The 15681-nt window shown below is 45.4% G+C and overlaps 1 protein-coding gene and 1 long non-coding RNA gene across 7 annotated transcripts in view; one reads left to right on the plus strand and one right to left on the minus strand.

Annotated features, from left to right (window-relative positions):
- Positions 1–4926: 4926 nt before the first annotated feature.
- Positions 4927–15681, minus strand: part of LOC125727476 (golgin subfamily A member 4-like) — a 32359-nt gene continuing 21604 nt past the window's right edge. For 4 of the 6 annotated variants that reach the window (XM_049004223.1, XM_049004222.1, XM_049004226.1 and 1 more), the window contains 8 exons: positions 14726–14812; positions 14387–14407; positions 13287–13355; positions 12356–12431; positions 9238–9335; positions 8451–8537; positions 8093–8156; positions 4927–5677 (listed from right to left, as the gene is read on the minus strand). In XM_049004223.1, coding sequence (XP_048860180.1) covers positions 8127–8156; positions 8451–8537; positions 9238–9335; positions 12356–12431; positions 13287–13355; positions 14387–14407; positions 14726–14812 — 468 coding nt within the window. In that variant the 3' untranslated portion in view covers positions 4927–5677; positions 8093–8126. The remainder of the gene's footprint in view (positions 5678–8092; positions 8157–8450; positions 8538–9237; positions 9336–12355; positions 12432–13286; positions 13356–14386; positions 14408–14725; positions 14813–15681) is intronic. The other 2 variants (XR_007388767.1, XM_049004224.1) reach the window with 2 other exon arrangements.
- Positions 6527–7148, plus strand: LOC125727480 (uncharacterized). The gene is made up of 3 exons (XR_007388768.1): positions 6527–6625; positions 6830–6931; positions 7085–7148. It is a non-coding gene; the product is annotated as an uncharacterized LOC125727480 (long non-coding RNA).

The following is a 15681-nucleotide window of genomic DNA, read 5'->3' on the forward strand; positions in this document are numbered from 1 at the left end:
AATCGATCCTACCAATTTTAAATTACAGTACATTTATATTCTGTTGTAAATGGGGATTGCCATTATAAAAATCACATTGCTTTTATATGTGCGACGAACAAGACAGATTAAATGAGCCACAATTTTCACGTGTAGATAAGATAATCAGGAATATTAATTTACAAACTTGCTACTAAGAGGCTGAAGGAGGATCCCTATAAGTAGGTTATTCTAGGAAACAGAGCAGATGCTTGTAAACAGTGATAAGCACCTTTGAGTTTGTATTCTGATTTCGAAAAGAAAAATGTTCAACAATTTATTACGTTGGAGTTGTGCGCCTGGTTGGCAGCTTTAACATCCGTGGGGAGTTACTAGTATTAGATAACGCAACATACTCATTTAAACTGACAGATGCTAAATAAACAGAGACTTATCACAATAGAGAAAACCATTTAAAGCGATATGCTAGCTTTGTACTCCATGCCATCCGTCTATTTATCCGATGCAGGGTGCAAATGTCTATCCATAGATTATTAAGGGTGTAATGCACGAAGTATTATGGAACCTCATTGAAATTGTTAGGATTTTTTCCTTTTATTATTATTATTATTATTATTATTATTATTATTATTATTATTATTATTATTATTATTATTATTATTATTATTATTATTATTATTGGGGCGGCGTGGTGGTGCAGTGGTTAGCACTGTTGCCTCACACCTCTGGGTCCCAGGTTCGAGTCTCCGCCTGGGTCACATGTGTGTGGAGTTTGTTCTCCCCATGTCGTCGTGGGGTTTCCTCCGGGTACTCCGGTTTCCCCCCACAGTCCAAAAACATGCTCAGGCTAATTGGACCTGCTAAATTGCCCGTAGGTGTGCATGTGTGAGTGAATGGTGTGTGAGTGTGCCCTGCGATGGGCTGGCCCCCCATCCTGGGTTGTTCCCTGCCTCGTGCCCATTGTTTCCGGGATAGGCTCCGGACCCCCCGCGACCCAATAGGATAAGCGGTTTGGAAAATGGATGGATTATTATTATTAAGAAACATTGTTGCGAGGGACCAAGCTCCGTTTTTAATACAGATTACTTTGATCGCTTCACTTTCAAGTTACGGTTCCAGGCGAAATTCGCTCCCCAATATTATTTTCTGTAATGGCGCGTTTTTATACGAAGTTGTAAGAAAAATTAGGTTATACATGCCGGTATGGAGGGCCGGATTTGCCTTTTCAGGAACCATAGGGAAAACTTTACTTGGGATGTCCCCCTACCAAGAAAGACAAGGGAGACGAAGGTGCTGGTGGCGGACATCCAGCGTAACAGGGAGCCCCTGAGACTGGTCACCATGTAGGGGGAGAAGTGGCGGTGGTGCAGCACATTGGACTGGGCGGACAAGCGAGTGGCGCTGGTCAAAAAGCCCGGAGCGGACTCTCGTTTCTGAGCAGGCTCCAGCCTTTTGATGTGTGTAAAAAGTTTTATGAGCCTATATGGTGGCCAACATGCTTTTCTACGCTGAGACCAACTGGTGAAGAGGCGTTAGTTCAGACCAAACACAGTTTCAGTTGCAGTGGTCTGCAGGGGTAGCAGCAATCTATTGGGAGTTGTTGAAAGCCCCGGACGTTGTTCTGGTGACGTGGCTGACACGTTTCTTCAGTGGTAGGTAATGTACCTGTGAGACCATGTAATGTACGTGTAGACCATGAGTGCACACATTTCTACGCATTGAATGGTATTTAGTTATTTATTCCTTCAATTTAGCTATTTCTTTGGTAATAACATGTGTACAGACTCTCACTTAAATAGAAAACGTGATAGACAAATACAATGATCTAGTTATGTTCTCACAAAGTATGTGCAGGCAAGGAATCTGTCACACCTGTCCTTGATTTATTAAGCAAGTAACTGCTGAAAGGCTGGTGACACTTTAAGTCCAGCCTTATTAAGGAGAGCAGTGAGTAATTCTTTAGCTTATTGCTTTGGAGCATAGGGCTCCGTTGGGGGTCTGCTTTATGGGGCTAGATGGCACAGACTGCCAGTAAGTACTGGCTTGGTGTTTTGGGTGGCTTGGCAGCTCATGGTTCTTGCTGGCTGGCATCTTGCTTTAGACCTCTGATTAGCCAGTTTCTGTATTATTCTTCATGAGCCCAGGTACCTGGCATTCCACAGCTGGGCTGCTGTGCTGCTGGGCTGCTGCTCTCCTCTCTTCATTGCTTCTCTACATGTGTGTTCTGTCGTTTGTGTATTTGCCCTTTTTAGGCTCCTTATTTTGTGGTCTGGGATTTCCAGTCCTCTGTACCTCTGTAGTGCAAAATATATTACAAACAGGAATGGGGTTTGTCTCTTTATGGTTCCCATTTATCGCACGTGTGCAGTGAGGGTGTTGTGTTTAAGCTATATGACCATATATGGTTCATTGAGGGCATTTGTTTAAATTAGTGTTATGAAAGTCATATTTAGAATGCGTAGCATTTATTGACGTTTCCTTCAAAAAGTTCTCATTAGTGATAAACACTGATTTGTGTTGCGTACTGGCCATCCATACCACACTCTGATAAGTGACACTCCAGGTGGTGTATTTCACCTATGAGGCATCACACCGCTCAGCTCCCAATCAGCAAATATCATGTGTGCAACGGTAGCCAGGCAGCTAAGCAGTGGAATGGATAAGATTTGTTAAATGATTTTAAATGTAGCGTGATGGCTGGTGCCAGATGTGGCGAGTGCAGCATTTCAAAAACAGCCGCACTCCTGGGAGTGTCTAAGGTTTACAGCGAGTTGTGTGATGAACAAGAAACAACCACTGACTGGCAATTCTGCGGGTGAAAACACCTTATTAATGAGCGTGGTCACAGGACAACTGCCAAACTTGTTAAAACGAACAGGAAGGCCACAAGTGTAACAGCTCAAGTCAACATCGGTGTGCAGAAAGGCTTCAGTAAGCATGCAATTGCTCAGCCCTTTACATGGTTTTGGAAATAGTCTTAAGGTTTTGAAAAGATAGTCTTACCAGCTACTATGTAGTGGCACATAAAAAAGTCACTGAGCGCTTTTATTTTTAGTTTTTTTTTTTTATTTGTGCAGGTGTCAAGCATTTGTTACTCAGCATGTGGAGCAAATAAATTTTAGCTCGAACCTAGAGTCTAATTCCTAATAGAGTTCAGAAGTCAGTATTGCTGTAGGACTCCTGAACTAGTTTGACTTCAGTGATGGACACACTGCGAATCAGGCTGAGGTTGAAACTTTCAGAGGTTGAAACTGAAACATTGGCCAAAATACTCTTTGTGGTTTCATGCCTATATATGCGCAGCCTGACGCCCAATCTTCACTGACTGCACATCATTCCATCAGTAAGAGCGTGAAGGTTTAATTAGCAGGATAGCAACAGCACAGTTGTACATAAAATATTGCAAACCACACAACATAATGGGAGGCACAGCAAAGTTTAAAGGAGGACAAATAGTTGGTGCGTGTCTGGCTGGTGCATCTGTGACCAGGACAGGAAGTCTTTGTGATGCACTGAGAGCCACGGTACCCTGGGTAATGTCAGCATGCCACCACGAAGGACGGACCACATCCAGCAGGAGTGACTGGATGCAAGAGGAAGCTGTCCGAAGGCATGTCTGGGCACTAACCCAGATTGTATCCAAAAAACATTAAGCCACAGCTGCCAAACTCCACTAATACTGCTCATCAGGAGCTTCACAGGGTCAGTATTCATGGTCAGTCTGCTGTAGCCAAACCTTTGGTCACTCGTGCCAATGGCAAGCATCAGTTTCAATGGTGCCAGCAGCTCAGATCTTGGGCTCTGGACAATGTGAAACATGATGAGTCCACCTTCACTGGCTTTCCCTCATCCTGGAGAGTTGCAGTGTGGAGACGCCCCAGATGCCCCCTACAGGTGGACCTACAGATACCTGCAGTGAGGCATGATCACTGAATCATTCATCAAAGGCAGAGACCTCCAGTGCCAAGCCTGGAGGAGTTTGTGTGAAACGTCAAAAAAAGATGCAGAGCTGTCTAGCTGCCTTACACAAGCTAATTTATGCGAAGCTAAATCGAGTCTCCATTTCACAAAGGATGGGCCTTGGACTCTAAAATATCCAGGATGATTATAAAATGTTCTAGACATAGTGGCCCGCACCATCAATTACAGCATTTACAGAAGTTTAATCAGATTTCAATAAAAACAAAATATCCATTCTTTCACTCAATAAACCCATATTTGCATGGTTTGCTTTTCAGTTATATTAACCATTCTGCATGGATAAAATTTTATCATGGAGCATAATATACTAACAAGGGCTTCATATAAAGAGATTTTAAAACAGTTAAATCTCATCAACAATTTAATACCCAACAGTGTTCAATAAAGATGAATAAAGATTTTGGATCCAACAATCATGACAGGAGAAGAGTGGCATATTTTGCTAACAGGCACGTAGTCTTATGAGGGAAAGGGTTTGAGGAGACCACGTTCTGTTCCACAACCTTCCACAAACCACGTAATCAGCAGTCTGGCTGGGTAGATACGGAACCATGCCAGTATCAGCTGTAACACAGGAAAGACTAAAGCAAAAGATTCCTTTAGAAAACAAGAGATGCCATTCTCCAGGACCATGGCAAAAGACGACAAAGGTCCCAACCAACAGAGTGAAGTTCACAAGATACCCAGGGTTGAGATCCAGGTATTTCCAGTATGACCAACCCAAGAAAAAAAGGATTGTGTCTCAAGGATAAGAAATTATGAAGGTCATGTGACTGAGGAACTGAGACAGAGCACATGCCATTTACACAGGAGCCGCACATGGAGCATGAGAGCCATGCGTGGAGTATGTTCTTAAGGGGCAAAATGCATATGCATCTTCCAGCATGTTCCTCCTAAACAATCACATTCCTGCTTTTGCCTGGTAAGTGTTACAGATGGGACCAGGAAGGAACCAGTAGTCAAACATCTTATGTACTGTAAATAAAACTTTATTAGCCCATTTAAAAATGTATTAATATAGCAACAGCCACAATATGCTCTATAGTACAGAATTTAATGACTTATTTACAATTTACAGTATGCATTTTCTAATAACCAGAAAATATAAAGTAGAAAAGCTTTAGTAAACAGTGAAGGATCTATGGCCCATTCACCAATCAGAGCTGAAAAGCGCCAGGAGTTTACGGTTTATAGGCCAATTCAGTGACGTGATCAGGATACAGGCAGGAAACTGAGTACACACACATAGAAATAAAAATAGAAAGATGGGACACAGGAAGTAAGACAACACACACAGGATTGAATTTATTGCACATGTGATTCATTCTTTAAAAGGACAAAAAAGAAAAAAAAATCAAACAAGAAAACCAGACAAATGAGAAATTCAGCATAAATAACACACACTATTCTTTGTATTGAACTAGATATGAAGAATCTCTCCCTCTGGTGAATGATCAGTTCTGTGTGCTGTACCATTACCTGAACACACACACACACACACACACACACACACACACACACACACACACACACACACACACACACACACACACACACACACACACACACACACACACACACACACACACACACACACACACACACACACACACACACACACGCAGCCGTACTGCTTCCTCTTGTAGCTCCGGCAGTCATTCAGCAGCAGTCACTGGGTCAGCGTCTATCCACCGTCCACACCTCAGCGCAGCCATGGCTACAGAAACACAACAACAACACAGGCGTTACCCAGAGGCAGATCCACAATGGGGGGCAGACACAGGGAACATTCTGAAACTATTCTTGTGTGCAAGGTCCACCAATAGAAAGCCAATGTTTCCTGATCATTAAAATTCATTCTGCTGGCAATTCGGTCAGTGTGTTTCAGTGTCCTGGTGAATAACTCATTAACCTCTGTCAGGATTCCCAATGAGGCCTGTAAACCTGGCTGCTGGAGTGGAAGGACCCTCCCTCAATCCCAACACTCAGTGCTACATTACCCAGAAGGGAAAACCAAATTGCATCCGGTTAATTAAACAGTCAAATTATACAGCCAAGGGACATTCGGCTAATGAGCAGGTTTTTCCCACAATTAACAACTTTTATTAATAATAAGCTTCTGGAAAAGTGGCCAAGCACTGAGTTGACTGTGTCATGCATAATATCCATGAATGCAATAGTTTAATGCAATGTCTTTAAATTTCCTTTTAACAATTGCGTATATACTTCACTACACAAGTTGGAGTTTTGATATTTTTAGGTAATAGGTTCGCTTTCTAGCTATAAGCCAAGGACATTTTTTAAAAACACTTGTTCAAGCCAGCTGCCATTCTTCACTTCTTATGTAATACATGTTCCTCAGCTCCAAAAACACAGGCATCTTAACAACAAAAGCAGAAAAAGACAGCAGTAATTTTTTTATATGATTTGTGGCAGAATGATCACCTGGATACTCCCATCATGCTACTGCAACACATCGCAGCACTTAAGATGGCCGTCAACTACTCATGGAAGTAAGGTTATATAACATAGCTTTAAAAATATCACTTTCCAAGGTCCCTAAGTAACGTAATGCAGTGCTGAAGATGGCCTATCAGCTTCCGGTGGCCCTAAGGTAACGTAATGTAGCGCTGAAGATGGCCTATCGAATTCCGGTGGCCCTAAGGTAAGGTAATGTAGCGCTGAAGATGACCTATCAGCTTCCGGTGGCCCTAAGATAACGTAATATAGCGCTGAAGATGGCCTATCGAATTCCGGTGGCCCTAAGGTAACGTAATGTAGCGCTGAAGATGGCCTATCAGCTTCCGGTGGCCCTAAGGTAACGTAATGTAGCGCTGAAGATGGCCTATCAGCTTCCGGTGGCCCTAAGGTAACGTAATGTAGCGCTGAAGATGGCCTATCAGCTTCCGGTGGCCCTAAGGTAACGTAATGTAGCGCTGAAGATGGCCTATCGAATTCCGGTGGCCCTAAGGTAAGGTAATGTAGCGCTGAAGATGACCTATCAGCTTCCGGTGGCCCTAAGATAACGTAATATAGCGCTGAAGATGGCCTATCGAATTCCGGTGGCCCTAAGGTAACGTAATGTAGCGCTGAAGATGGCCTATCAGCTTCCGGTGGCCCTAAGGTAACGTAATGTAGCGCTGAAGATGGCCTATCAGCTTCCGGTGGCCCTAAGGTAACGTAATGTAGCGCTGAAGATGGCCTATCAGCTTCCGGTGGCCCTAAGGTAACGTAATGTAGCGCTGAAGATGGCCTAATCGAATTCCGGTGGCCCTAAGGTAACGTAATGTAGCGCTGAAGATGGCCTATCAGCTTCCGGTGGCCCTAAGATAACGTAATGTAACGCTGAAGATGGCCTATCAGCTTCCGGTGGCCCTAAGGTAACGTAATGTAGCGCTGAAGATGGCCTATCAGCTTCCGGTGGCCCTAAGATAACGTAATGTAACGCTGAAGATGGCCTATCAGCTTCCGGTGGCCCTAAGGTAACGTAATGTAGCGCTGAAGATGGCCTATCAGCTTCCGGTGGCCCTAAGGTAACGTAATGTAGCGTTGAAGATGGTCTATTGAATTCCGGCGGCCCTAAGGTAATGTAATGTAGCGCTGAAGATGGCCTATCAGCTTCCGGTGGCCCTAAGGTAACGTAATGTAACGCTGAAGATGGCCTATCAGCTTCCGGTGGCCCTAAGGTAACGTAATGTAACGCTGAAGATGGCCTATCAGCTTCCGGTGGCCCTAAGGTAACGTAATGTAGCACTGAAGATGGCCTATCAGCTTCCGGTGGCCCTAAGGTAACGTAATTTAACGCTGAAGATCGCCTATCAGCTTCCGGTGGCCCTTAGGTAATGCAATGCAGCGCTGAAGATGGCCTGCCGCCTTTCAGTGACCGTAAGGTAATGTAAAATAACAACGCTGATAGCCCTAAGACAGCCCCATGCTCCTAAAGGGCTTAATCTATAGTTTTGTAATACTGCTGATCGCTGCTAGGAGGCAGCATACACTACCTACTGCAGCAGAAACATGCAATCCAAGCTTACAGCACAATGCAGATGGACAAGCACCCAGGCAAAGCCAAGCCTGCGACGAGGGACATAGGAGCTTTGAGGGCAAAGGTGAAAGGAGGACATCCACTCACCGCCACAATAGCCCTGCCTAGTCTTGGGCTGCCCTCAGAATATACCCCCAGAGGCAGAGCTGAACTACAGAGCCAGGAAGACAACACAGTGCAGAGGTTAGCGCTAAATTTAGTAAAGTGTTACCAGAGCTGTTAGCAGCATGTTAGGAGTTAGCAGCATGTTAGGAGTTAGCAGCATGATTAGCAGATTCCACATTAGAAGGCAGAACCAAGGGTGATTTTTTACATCTTGTTAGTTTAAAGGCAGAACTTACAAAGCGTCTGCAGACCCTTCTGATGGGCCATGTGTGGAGTTGGGGTACAGAACCGTGTTGTGGGCTGTGTGCCATTTAGAGTGGCAGCAGAGCAAAATACTTACAAGGGTTCGGGAATCCTCCTTCTCCAGAATCTTCTGGGCCTGATCAGGGGGGAACTTCAGCACGGAGGTTATGACTTTAGCCATCGTCTGTACGGAGAGGCAGAGACACTCAGCAATAAGGTGTCTGTCTGACTTTAACCCCTTTCCAGAGGACCACCTGTCAGGACCCACTCATGCCCCCACGTGGTAGAAGCCAGCGCAGTGCACAGCTCAATCTGCCCCGATTATACCAGCTTTGCTCCTGCGCTCCCTGTCTAATGTCTAACTACATCCCCACATCTGAGAGTAATTAAACTCTGGAGGAGAGCCAGAAAAAACACTATGAACACCCCTTACGGCTTGGTATGGTACAGCCCAACCCTCCCCCGCTGAGTTAACAGTGTGGTTAACTACAGCAGGAGAGTTTAGCATGGAGACCACTAGGTCACCAGGATTGCCCCCACTCCTGGGGAAAGGAGCCCTGCTGATTACACAGCCCAACAACAGTGTAGTTACATAGAGGTACAGTGATGCAGTAGGAGCCCGGGGGTGGTGGTGCTGGTGGTTAGTGTTTATGAGCCGCTTGGTCACACGGGAACCAAGTCCAGGGAGAACCAAAGTGTAACACTGCAACCATCACAAAGATATCGGAGTAATCCAGCTGGCGTACAGGGTGAGAGCAGCGAGCACAGACTGGACGCACAAGCGAGAAATGTGAGTATGCTGACGTGAGTGAGGTGTGCAGTGCGAGGACAGCACGACGGATCACAGTGAGGTCCCTGTCGCTCGGCACCAGACCCATCCTCACCTTAGTTTCCCGGCCCATCATGTACTCAAACATCACCTTCCTCAAGTACTCAAACTCTGTGGGCTCGGAAAAGGCATCTGAACTATAGTGTCCAGCATCTGCAAAAGAAAGTAAAAAGTTTCACTTCATTTTAAAAAGATGAATTTACGTGCTGAATTGCATCCATGGCTTGCAACAAGCCTCTGACACTGCTTTTCTGCCATGCAGTCCCGATGCCAAAGAAGACTTGCCCCAGTGACATGTGACGTATACCACAGCAGCCAGGCGGGGTGAGTTTGCTGCAGGGTTGGTAAAATCACCAACCCCAGACCTTGGAACCGTTTCTTCACTGTTTGACAGTGGGAACCACACATATGACACTCATTTGCACAACTTCAATGCATCTTACAAAGATGATCCCTATTAAATTTTGACTCATTTGCATGCAAGACCAAATTTAACTGCAAGTCTATACCAATTAAAGCATAAATTATGGTGGCAACAATTATTTAATGTCTTTCAATACAGTACTTTAAAGAAGGGTGCGAACGGTTTTATAAACTTTAAAAAAACTAATAAGGACAGAGATGTAGGTGCTACATACAACTGAGATGTTTGCTGGTTTCTCACACCAACAAAAGCAACACCATTATGTGCGCTCTCTCTCTCTCTCACACACACACACACACACACACACACACACACACACTCACACAAACCAAAACAAGGCAGCACAGCTGAATGCGACACTGCAGCATGGGCACAGACTCACAGGGTCAAAGCTGAAATAACTTCAGAAGCTTAATAGCTTCCTCTGGACCTCAGTCTTTGCCACCAAGAAGCTGCCCCTGGTTTCCAAGCATCTCAGCTAAGCACTAAAACAAAGAGGAATGCTGGAGTAGGGGATCTATGTATGAGCTGAGCGGGGCTGTGAACGGATGGGGGCGGCTCCATGGGGGGAAATCTGAAGCAGCAGTTTTCCCACAGCACTAAAGCCCATGAGCAACAGCAAGCCCATGGTCAGCCTTCCAGGCTGTCTGGTTGCGTGTCAGTTGCATATTCAACTTTACTATTCCTGACAGGAAGAGGGGAAAAGACCCTTATTAATGATCCCATTCTTCAGGAATGCCACCCCACCCAGACAGAAAGCACTGGTGTGTAGTGTAATTGAAACCAGGGAACGAAAGCCAGCAGGGCAAGTGGTTTTCAATGGAGTCACAGTGAGCAGCCTTACGTACTAAGACTGGAGCTATCACAGCTTGCAGCCTTCATTCCCAACACAGGAGTCGTCAAAAGCAGCAACCTTACTTTCCAAGACAGGCGGAGTCACAGTCGGCAGCCGTTCTAACTAACATAGGAGTCACAGTCGGCAGCCGTTCTAACTAACATAGGAGTCACAGTCGGCAGCCGTTCTTACTAACATAGGAGTCACAGCCGGCAGCCGTTCTTACTAACATAGGAGTCACAGTCGGCAGCCGTTCTTACTGACATAGGAGTCACAGCCGGCAGCCGTTCTTACTGACATAGGAGTCACAGCCGGCAGCCGTTCTTACTGACATAGGAGTCACAGTCGGCAGCCGTTCTTACTGACATAGGAGTCACAGCCGGCAACCTTTCTTACTAACATAGGAGTCACAGCCAGCAACCTTTCTTACTAACACAGGAGTCACAGTCAGCAGCCGTCCTTACGGACACATGACGAGTCAGTCAGCAGCCTGTCTCTCTACGCCTCACATGCTCCACAGATCTCCACTCATTATCCTGCCAATTCCAAACAGGCACCAACTGCACTGCCCTATCGCAGACGCAGACTGCAGATGCTTATCTACACCAGGGCCATTTGTGTGAAGTGAATGGGTCCCCTTCATCCCATACTCCTCTCTCATGGGGGAATATACCTAAAAGTAAAACACCATTAATACCGTTGCGGCACACCACACCACCCCCATTTCCTCATGTTCTGGTTTATCTTCATAACCTGAAGCAGTCAGTGGGTTTGATGAATGAATGTCTGAAAGCCTTTTCACAAGACAGAATAGGCACAGGGGACAGACCAGACCGCTCTCAGGGCTGACGTCACTGTTCTATTAATGTTGTCTTTTTAATTCTCATCCTGAATTGATAAACAAGTGTACAATGGAGTACTCCAGATGTTTCCTGAGATAAACCAATCACAACGACACTTCTGACGGTCTGACCTGGTCTTCTGTCTGCAAACATGTCCATGATCTGTCATCCCATCCAGCAATAAAAACAAAACTCTGCCCAGTAATGGTACCCAGTGGACCACTGCTTCCCAACCCGGTCCTCAGGACCTCACAGGCAGTTAATATTTTTGCTCCCTCCCAGCACCCTGCCAGATGATCCACATTTTTTGGTCCCTCCAAGTGGGAGCATAAACGCGGACTTTCTGTGGGTCCCCAAGACTAGATGGGAAATACTGCGGTACACTGAAAAGAGCCGATGGGCAGATCGCCGCCGCTTCCAGCACCATTCATGATATTACGAGAGATAATTCTCGTAGATGACACGTGAACATTAATCACAAGTCTTGAAGTGAACACACAACACGCCTGTCATTTAAAGGGCGAGAATAAAGACCACGTTTATTTTATATGGTATTACTGGGCATCACTATTTATTATAAACAGAAATGAAACCAAGTGAAGTTCTTTAAATCTTCTTGGGTGATGCTTAAGCAAGTCATCAAAAAGGACAGAAGCTCCATTCATGCACGACAGACTAAAACGTCCACAATGGCTCCACCATGACATGCACAGTGAAGTGTGCCACCTCTAAAGAAATGCATGTGAGCAGGAGCCCCCTACAGGCTAACTTCTGAGTTGCGGGATACCGCGGCATGCAGAATGGAGGTACAGTTACACACCCTCGCACATACAGACTATCAGCCAACCCCTGTGCCCTGCCGCCAGGGCGATGCCTTCCTGTTTCCATGGAAAAGGAAGGGCCATATGTGGAATCGAGGAGTGAGCAGACACACTAGGGAGCCTGATGTAACTGCCCTTTGCTGGGATGGATGCAGACAGAGTGCTCCGGGGTCAAGCTGATGGCTCACCACCTCTCACAACGGTGAGGACAATTGTGATACCCGGGCCATGACGACAGCAAGCCCACTCACCTCGGCGCATCGTCCCCAGATGAGTTACAACAGAATTCTTATGTAGACACCTCAGCCGGTCTTCCAGAGAGTGGATCTACAGAATGACAAGTCAACAAAGCAGAGTAATACTTCTTGTGTAACACAACAAAACAAATAATTACCATTATCGTCATTATTATTATTTTTATTCTTATTATTATTATATGGGGTGTAACGGCGGCTCAGAGGTCAGTAAAATAGCTTCACATCACCAGGGGTACGGCTTCAATTCCTGCCCAGTGGCTGCATGGATGGTATCACAGCTCAGCTTAAAAATAGGTAAACCCTAAACTGGCTGCAGTGTTAGTGATTAGCCTGAGGAGGACTGACAGCCTGTTCTATCCCCTGCCTGATTCCCAGCGGAGGGTCTCCGCTGTGCTGCTGGACATCTCATGATATCCACACCTGACCTGGACATGACCTCATGCAAACTTCAGGCACGTAAGCGGCAGCTCCATGTTGAAGCTCGAAATCACATGGCTTCCACAACAGCACCAGATATGACATTAGTGCAACATTGGGTACCAACTTTAATCGTCTCTTTTATAATATACATTTGCTATTTTGGTGATATTAGTGCAACATTGGGAACAGATTTTTTTTTTTTTTTTTTTTATATCGACAAGAGTGGATGTTAACAGTCTTTTAAATTTGCTGTTTCGGTGTGAAATTCTTTATATAGCTTAAGCTTAAACACCTTTATAAAGCTAAAGGTATAAGAAATATACTGTTGGTAAATACACTATCTATCCAGGTGTTCAGCCTACTGAGTTCCCATTAGAAGGCTCGTGTGTGGATTAGGCGGGGAGGTCATGTGACTTCCGGCCCCACAGTGGAGAGCCTCAGGTCAGTGGTGACCCGGGGATCTGCAGCCAGACCCTTCTCGCTGGCACTGGGACTGATCACCAACCTTCTCCTGGTACTCCTGCTCCTTCAGCCTGGCCTCACTGAGTAGAGTGGTCTTCTGAGCCAGCTGTGCCTGGGAAAGCACAACAAAATAATGTTTAAAAAAGGGTAGGAAGTGGAGGTGAGAAATGGAGAGAGAGTGAAGCAGAACACGAGGGCTACAGTAAAGTAAGCAAACACTATATGACAATTGCTTTACTCTGTCAGAAGACACACAAATTAATATTTGTTAATGTATTTGTTAATATGTGTTTATTAAAATGTCTTTATGCGACACATTAGGAATGAACTTCTTATATTGGTCAGAGCTGTCCAGTGTACAGGAAGAAATTTCTAATTTAATACATATAGTTTTCAGGGAAAAAAGCACAACAACAACACAACAAAGCTTTTGCCATCCCAGAAATGTGAGTTAAAATAAAATGTGAAAGTATTACAAGTAAGTTCATAATAAAAGTCAAATTTGGAGTTCCCATGATGTTTCATACCCTGGAAACTCATGAGACAAGCATTAGAGGACCCCCTAGTGGCAAAGATAGGAAATGTCCTCAAGTCTAAAGTACATATCTGAGCTCCATTGCTGGCTGACTGCAGGCCCAACAGCAGCTAAATGACGCTGCTGCAAACCTAAAGCTGAAGCATGTTACACACTTACTGCCCTAATTTTGGGGCTGGGTGCAAAAGTAACAACAGTGTTTAAGTGGAAACCAGGGAGGAAGCAACAGGCACTGAATTCAGCCAATTACTGTCGAAAGCCAACATGGGGCAACAGCCCGCCAGAGCTACTAACGCTCTCCAGACAGAGGGAGTACACTGGCAGGAGCAGCAGGGCGAGTGGAAAACTGGGGCTGAGTCACTTCCTCATGGATGAGAAGAGTAGCAGCACCCCTCCTGGGCGGAGGTCAACCCCAGCCCCCGAATGAAGCCCAAAAGTAGAGGAAGCCAGGTGCTGTGCTCAGCTGAAACACTCAAAATTTTGAAAAGCTATAAAACTGAAAGTGCAAGGCCTGCAGAACTAAGGGGCTCCACTAAAACGCAGAGCCAAGCTTCAGCACACACTGACCGTCACAACTGCTGCTGTCATAAAATCAGTGTTTAACTCACCTGCAGATCTGCCGGGGAGCCCTGAAACAAATGAGATCTCTGGTTACACAACGGACATAATTTGGTTAAATGAGCTAGTATTTTAAATCCAAAAAACCCCAATCCCACAAACCCACAGGCCTTATCCCGCTACATAGCCCAAGAGTCGTGCAGGATTGTCAACCCTAGTGAACAATCCCACCAGACAACCCCACCACCTCACAATCCCACAAGCCCTGTTGAAGAATAAAGAAAAATCCATTCTACTTATTATTTTTAAATGTAGGTCATTCTATTACCAGTTCAATCAAGCCCAATTAATAAAGACCTCAGTTGGGCTAAGGATGCGTACTGAGATACCTGTTCGCTGTTCTGGATTCTCTGTTGGAACTCATCCAGCTCCTTCTGTATCTCCCACACTCGTGCCCCCATCTCCTCTTCACGGTTCTGCAAACACACAAGGTAAGAACTGACAGCTGGCTTCCTGTGACAGGACATTACTTCCTATAGCCACATTGCCAGGAAAGGTGTGACTTACCTCACTGTCATTAGCAGAAGTCATAACTGTCAGTCGAATCTCATATCCCAGGAAAACATCCCTTACTCTAGTGGCTTATAGACATGCAGTAAATTCCTGAATTATGAAAACCACCCTCTTAAATTTGCCATATGATGGGCACCAAAAGGGCACCCACTGCCAAAAAAGCATAGATCATGTTCGATCCTGCTTGAAGAGGTGGGCCCAGGCACAGTTCAGTTGGACTCAGGCACGGTACGTATCTAGTATGATCACTAATCATACCCGAGCATGCAACTCAGACATGACGTAACAGATGCGACTGGCTATTTAACAAACATGGTGGCAAATGGATCACTTTGGTCTACAGCGGAAGTGCAGGGTTTGCTGGGTTGTTGAGTATCCAGTAAGAACTGGATGCAACACACAAAACTCAGAGATATTTCGAACAGAACAGCACTTTCTTCTTATACGTGCAACAAGATTAATTGAAGATCGCTATGTGGCATATAAATCAATGAGGGTCGTCTGCCATCGTGCCCAGAATGACCCCAAATAAACCACAAGGGCATTAAGCATGAGCTCCATTGTGCTGTGCGATAGCACTTTTCTTCAGCACAAAAAGGTGCACAGTGGTGACAAAAGTGTGCTCGCGCCCGGAATGTTAAGCACAATATGAGCTCAGACCACCGGGGTAGAGGAGGGGGGGGTATAAGGGAAGCAGGCTTAATGTGAGTACACACTAAACGCATCATAGGTACTTTCCTCAACCTCCATAGTTTACATACAGGTCCGAGAG

This window comes from Brienomyrus brachyistius, unplaced genomic scaffold (genome assembly GCF_023856365.1).
Source record: "Brienomyrus brachyistius isolate T26 unplaced genomic scaffold, BBRACH_0.4 scaffold98, whole genome shotgun sequence".
NCBI classification, from domain to species: domain Eukaryota; kingdom Metazoa; phylum Chordata; class Actinopteri; order Osteoglossiformes; family Mormyridae; genus Brienomyrus; species Brienomyrus brachyistius.